This window comes from Liolophura sinensis, chromosome 1, assembly GCF_032854445.1.
Source record: "Liolophura sinensis isolate JHLJ2023 chromosome 1, CUHK_Ljap_v2, whole genome shotgun sequence".
Taxonomy (NCBI): Eukaryota; Metazoa; Mollusca; class Polyplacophora; order Chitonida; family Chitonidae; genus Liolophura; species Liolophura sinensis.
Window position 1 is genome coordinate 10819834 of NC_088295.1, and position 6406 is coordinate 10826239.

General features: G+C 41.1%; 2 protein-coding genes across 2 annotated transcripts; one reads left to right on the forward strand and one right to left on the reverse strand.

Moving 5' to 3' along the window:
• Window positions 1-317: 317 nt before the first annotated feature.
• On the reverse strand, window positions 318-1731 carry LOC135462565 (gastrin/cholecystokinin type B receptor-like). Its single transcript, XM_064739826.1, has 2 exons — window positions 1382-1731; window positions 318-1017 (listed from the first exon to the last, which is right to left on the reverse strand). The coding sequence occupies exons 1-2, from the start codon at window positions 1729-1731 to the stop codon at window positions 318-320; spliced, it is 1050 nt and encodes a 349-aa protein (XP_064595896.1).
• Window positions 1732-4358: 2627 nt separating this feature from the next.
• Window positions 4359-5960, forward strand: LOC135462190 (calcyphosin-like protein). Its single transcript, XM_064739585.1, has 2 exons — window positions 4359-4703; window positions 5703-5960. Exons 1-2 carry the CDS (start codon window positions 4373-4375, stop codon window positions 5951-5953), a joined length of 582 nt encoding a protein of 193 aa, XP_064595655.1. The 5' UTR covers window positions 4359-4372; the 3' UTR covers window positions 5954-5960.
• Window positions 5961-6406: the final 446 nt, after the last annotated feature.

The following is a 6406-nucleotide window of genomic DNA, read 5'->3' on the forward strand; positions in this document are numbered from 1 at the left end:
CCTCACATCCGGGATGATACCGTCTGAAGACTAGGCTAACGTCTCCTAAATGTTTATCACCTTCTAACGATAAAGTTTATTGTCAATCAGTAACAGTAGTCCCTATCTGAACGCACAGTCTTTAGTCTTTAGGGGGAAATTCGCGGACGGATAAAAACTTCATCGGAAAACCTACAGTACTTTTGTTTCAGTCCGAGCATTGTTCCTTAAACCCAAGGAGACGACTGTGATTCTTTAAACCCCGGAAGATGACTGTAAAAAGAATAACCATCTGAAACGATTGGTCCAACAGGCGTATAAATTTGTAAGTAAACGTGTCATATAGTGACACTTGTCGTCGCCACAACAGGGGTGAGCGTTTGCTTGATTGTTATGTTCTGTTCAGTACAGCAGACACGCAGGCGCTTGGGTCTGGAAGAACACATCACCACAAAGTCCCTCTGGAACTTGTTGTTCAGAAACGTGTAGATAATTGGATTGATACAAGAGTTGCTGTATCCCACAAGCTGTAAGATGGCCATGACTGTTCGGTAAGACACGTCGTTCTGATGTAGCTGCAGATCATAATACAACGATACAGTGAAGAAGGGAAACCAGAGAACAGTGAACGCGAGAACTATCGTTATCAGCATTTTTATTATCTTCTTCCTCTGGTTGATCTGACGACCATAACCTTGTGGATTTGCCAGGATGTCACCGATGGGTTTCCGAATCCATAACCGATGAGCAATGGCTCCGTAACAAAGAAACATAGCCAGAAGTGGAAGAGTGTAAAGCACAACGAAGATTATGATACTATACAGATAATCATCCCGCTCTCCTCTCGGGAAAAACTCCGCACAAATAAAGGCAATGTCAAAAGTTTCATCTCGAACAATCCTAATATCGAGCCTCTGGACGACAAGCTGTGGCGACACGGCAACAAGTGAGAGGAACCAGACGGCTAGCAGGGCATACATAGCCGATCGTCGGGTGTGGAATTTCCTGGCACCAAGAGGATTGCATATGGCCACAAATCTGTGAACAAATAAAACAAATATCTCACCATTCTCTGATTATACAACGATTTTGCACTGGAAACATCATTGTTACATATAAATCACGTCGTACACTCAATTTCTACAGAAAGTTTTGCGAATAGTGTTACATATACAAACACCCACCAGCGATGTAAAAGGAGAGGATAGAAAAGACACAATGATCGTTCAAGACGATTGAAATTTGCATCAGATATTTCGCATGATACTACAACAAAATCTCATTGCACTACAGGACCGACCGATGTCAATTATAACACTCAAAATCTTAAAGCTCATGTTCTGCCGAGGGCACTGATGATAATGACAAAATTAAAATAAATAAATGAGAACTGAAACTATACCTGTCAATAGCTATCGCCGTGAGTGTCATCACTGTAGAAACGATGGTCACCGCTTGAAGGTATTTAGACAGTTTACATAAAAGCACTCCAATGTTCCACACATTGACCACATAATAGTATAGCTGGAAGGGCATGTTTATTGTGGAGACCATGAGATCGCTAACAGCCAGAGAAAGAATGAACATGTCAGTGACGGATCGCTTCCCTCTGCTGCCAGCGATGACCACAATGACGACCATGTTGAACAACACAGAGAGTAACATAATTAGAGAGTAGCACACAATAAGACAGATAATGATCCGACCCGGCAATGGCGGAGGCAGAAAACTGTCCTCGGGAGGCATAGGCATCTTTGAAGTGAAATTCAGTTCCGAAATGTTCCTGTATGACGAATTCATTTCCGAAATCATTTCCGGTAGCAAGCACCCCATGGCTGGCTGGTTGCTTTTTATGTTCTAAATCCGTTTTCGTATCCGCGGGGGTCACGAATATTCCAATGTTCACTAGTTTTTGCAATCTACGGCAATGCCGTCCATTTGGAACAATGAGGAGCGGACGACGTGATGAGATGTGTTTTATAATGTTTGGCGTGGTTGTTCATGGAGTTTTGGGAATGTTAGACGGATGACCGAGCGATGTGTTGACTTAGCTCTTCACCCAACCTGCTTCATAAATGGACCCCGAAACAATTGAGAACTTTACCAAGCACTGTGTAAACATACGGGAAGATAAAATTGACCTCATCTAATAATGTGTCATACTCATGGCTCTAGAATAAATACTTCCATTTTCAAAATAAGGTGCTAAGAGGTTTACTGCATAAAGCTGATAACAATGTTCCCTCAATGAATTACGTTGTATCTAATTCTAAGAGTTATTACACACACGTCTCGCTAGAAGAAGGCACTTCATATGTTTTAGTGCAGTAAAAGTGCGTTGAAGACAAAGAACGACAGAAGTTATCTCTTTACATGATGCACAGACATTCGTGCTTTCATGAAGCTTTAAACTTGAATAAAACAAAATAGTTTGGAGGAAAGATAGACAGTCACCATCAATGCATAAAATTTGTGATAAAGTCTTGCTGATAAGCAAGCGACCGTGGAGATTGTTCATTGCCTCCTATGTCCTAACGGATGGTCTTGAACACATGGTCTTTATCTGTAAAAATCGGCTTGAAACAATGTAATTCTAACAGAGTTTAAACGTACATATATGTATGCATGACCCATTACTTTTGATCATTCTTAATTATCATTAAGACTGAGCAGTGGTCGAAGCATTATTTCAATCTATATACGTCACAAGAGACATGGACTATATCCCATTCGTCAGGAAATGTTCCACATTCTCTCGCTTTTATTGTTCTTAAGCCTCTCGTGATAATAAGAAGTGGACGGTGCTATATCTTGAAAGATGTTCACTCGCTTCCTTCAATATGCCATGAGAGGCGCGAGAGACTGTGCTGATAACTTATGTTGTTTTACTGTTGGCTCCAAGGTGTCTCCCACTCCTAAAAAAACTGGCCGCCAAGATTGTAGTTTTAAACATGGCATTAAATGATAATGAAATTAATACCTACATGTAACATGTACATTTAATTAAAATTGAAGACTTCACCGAAATACACTGGAAAAATATTGAAGGGCTAAAAAAGTAACATTTCCCCATTTTCAAATGGTCAGGGCAGACTTACTTGGCAATTTTACTTTGCAATTTTAACTTTTGGTGGAAAGCTATTCGCATAGATACCTCACCAAGTTGATGAATTCTCCAACGCTTTTATCGGACAAATAGGCCTATGGACAGTCCATAAAAGCATACTGCCCATGCAGCTGTCTATGTACTCATTTACTATTTCAACTGAACCAGAATCTTAATCCAGAACATAAGATTTTAAGTATATCGATACCGCTCTTCGCCATCTCTGTACAGTGGGATTTGTTCAGTCAAGACCCCAGTGTTGCCGGCTTACTCATTTCGTATACCCGTTCCCATGGTTCGCTGATCGCACCATTACGTGCCATTTCATTGTTAAACCAGTCTATCAGACTCGCAGGCTAAAGGTATTAGTAAATCGATCTCCATTGGGGACGTGACTGTCGTCGGGTGTAAGCCGACACCAAAGTAAGGTTTGGTGTGAGAGTCTTCTGTCCTGACATCCATCATTCTTCCTCACTATCAATCTTACTACATCCCAAACATGGCACAAACACCCATCTGAGCATTACAATGACACCATTACCACCTCGGGCAAAATGCTCTCTTGGAGAATCAACCAGAAGTTATCGACTGGTGCTTAACTTAAATGCTGTCACGGGTTTACCTAACTTCCTCAGTGTGGTTAATGAAACTATTCAAGAGTTAAGTAAAGGCTAACATTTGGTTTGTTAAAACTGAACGACGTTTAGAGCATCTAGACATCACTCAAATCAAGTTTATACAAAAGTAAACATGCCACTGTGTACTAGACCTTCTAAAGGCCACGTGGTGTTTCTCCCTAGTATTAGGGTCTTGTAAACAGTTGTATGAGTAATGGGGAATGCATGTTTCATCCTGCTCCATGTACCTCAATTCTGCAGCACGCGTTGCGTGTTCAAGTAACGCTGGACTCACACCAGGCGGCCAAATGTACATCGATCAGCCAGTGTTTGCTCACTAGAAGCCAATATGGGTTTTCAAAAGCTGGTATTGCTTTGTGAAAACCGTGGTTACTTTTCTCACATATTATATGAGTCGTGCACATGCGATCTCAGACTCTGCTAACATTTAGGAGGATTGGTACGCCCAACCAGGTCAACAAGAGCCCTGTTCCGGGCATAATCCTTTGTCTTCCACATTAGACAACAGCTGATCATACCTAACTATATTGTTTACAGTGACGTGTTGGACGTCCAAAGCCTCTAGACGAGAACCTGGTACTAGCCACACATAAGTGATAGTTGTGATCCAATTCCAAAAATGGAGGGCAGGAAATATGAACTGATTTCGATGCTTCGCTCTCAATGTCGTTCGAAAGGATATGGAGGGTTTAAAGGACTTGGGCTCATCTTTCGACGCTTGGATAGAGACTTTTCCAAGAAGATAACATTTCCAGAGCTTTATCATGGAGTCCGATCTTACGGCTTAAACATTTCAAACTCGGACTTCAGGCTGTTGTTTGACGCATTAGATAAGGACGGAAGTGGAGAAATTGACTTTCGGGAGTTTATGCAAGAACTGAGAGGTCCGCTGGCAGACTGTAGAAAGTCTGTCATAAGAGAGGCCTTCGATAAAATTGATGTGAATGGCGATGGTGTTATCAGCATTGAGGACCTGAAAGGTAAGGGTAGCTTCTAAGATAGAGCAGCGTAATAGCTAAACGTCGATGTCCACAGACGCTAGGCATTTTTTTATATTAGACATGGATGTAAACATAAAGTTAGATGAAAGCTTCGCGTTACCGAATTTCCAGTTGCAAGATTCATGTCACACGTTAGCATAACCCGTTAGCACAATGCGAACACAAGGTCAGCATTACAGGGAAACAATACATGTAACTACAGAAAGCCTAGGGGGAAAACCGATTCATTTTTTAGACTACCTGCAGCCTGTTATATTGACTTAGCAACAACCAATGATGTCTTAAATTTAAATCGTGAAATGCCACATTAAACCAACATACAGATAAAATCTAAATCGGTTCCTAACACGTGTTTTAAACTGTCATCTGTTATTTATTTATTTGAATCTTTTTTGGCCTCAGGCTTAATAACATATCATTGATATAGCACCTGCATTCATGATGTTGGTGGCGTTCAGCATGAAGGGAACAGTGCAACGACTGGTTGACCCGTATCAGTATAATGGCTCGGGCGGGGTGCCTTACTTGCCTTCGATAAGTCCTCTCAGGGAAGCAGCACTAGATAAAAGAGCAGTGGAAATCCGTCCTGCTACAAGGAGGCACATTACATATACCCTAAGGATTCCTTCGTCGTCTGAACAATATGTTGAGCACGACGTTAAACCCCAAGCACTCGCTAACACATGATGTAGGAAAATAATTGGGGTGTACACCGCGTAAATCTTGATTCCAGTGTTTGAGCCTCTATACGCTCTATACAAAATTCAGGTTTAACTGTGGTTGACTTTCTGTTAACACACACATTTCCCAATGCAGACATTTTACGTCGTGTCATTTAAAGTTATTTCAAGCCATGTTGCTAATTTTTGTGATTTGATTTTTTTGTGTTGAAAATCTATTTAATTACCGACACAATAAGTTTTGGACCAGAGGTTTTGAGTTTAACCTTGTAGTTTCAGTGAGATTCGTGTGTTACAGTTATCTACTCTGACAAAGCGCAAGAACATCCACGCTACAAATCGGGAGAATGGACCTTAGACGAAACCCTCCGTTATTTTCTCGACGCACTGGACACTCCTGGCTGTCCCGACGGCAAAGTCACTTGGGACGAGTTCCTCATCTTTTATTCTGGCGTTAGTGCTACAGTGGATGATGACTGTTATTTTGATTTGCTAATGAGAGCTTGTTATGATTTACCCAGAGGATGGCCACGTGGAACTGTCTGGTAATATGAAGTAGCAGGCCATAGCCGTGTCCACATAAAGATGGCTTTAAGTGTTCCCTTTTCAGCGGCAAGCCTAATGAGCTCATGGAGCTAGTTTGCTGCTTTGGTAAATGGATTCTAAATGTGAAGTTGATATTAATGCTTCAAAAAGTTTCAGCTTAGTTGGCAGCTAAATGCTATGTGTGTAGTACCACAGTTTTTTCAAAAAGCGTAGTCAAATTATTGTGCGATATTAAGCTATCTATGAAGTAACAAACGTGCATGAATATGATACAACGTACAATATAAAAAGAACCCATACATTGTTTGGGTTTTTTTACGGCTGGAAACAAACGCTGTGTTTGTAATGAACTGTTAAGCAACACGAATTTCCTACCACACACATGCTACTGAGGTGCACCATGAGCTAATGTTTCACAGGACGTAAAAGAAACAGATAAACTAATTCAATAAACTC

Excerpts from the sequence above, each read along its gene's own strand:
- LOC135462565 (XM_064739826.1), bottom strand. The coding sequence starts at position 1,731 with ATGCCTATGCCTCCCGAGGACAGTTTTCTGCCTCCGCCATTGCCGGGT. Across the intron at positions 1,018-1,381 it reads ACGGCGATAGCTATTGACAG|ATTTGTGGCCATATGCAATC; the intron begins GTATAGTTTCAG and ends ATTTGTTCACAG.
- LOC135462190 (XM_064739585.1), top strand. The coding sequence starts at position 4,373 with ATGCTTCGCTCTCAATGTCGTTCGAAAGGATATGGAGGGTTTAAAGGA. Across the intron at positions 4,704-5,702 it reads CAGCATTGAGGACCTGAAAG|TTATCTACTCTGACAAAGCG; the intron begins GTAAGGGTAGCT and ends CGTGTGTTACAG.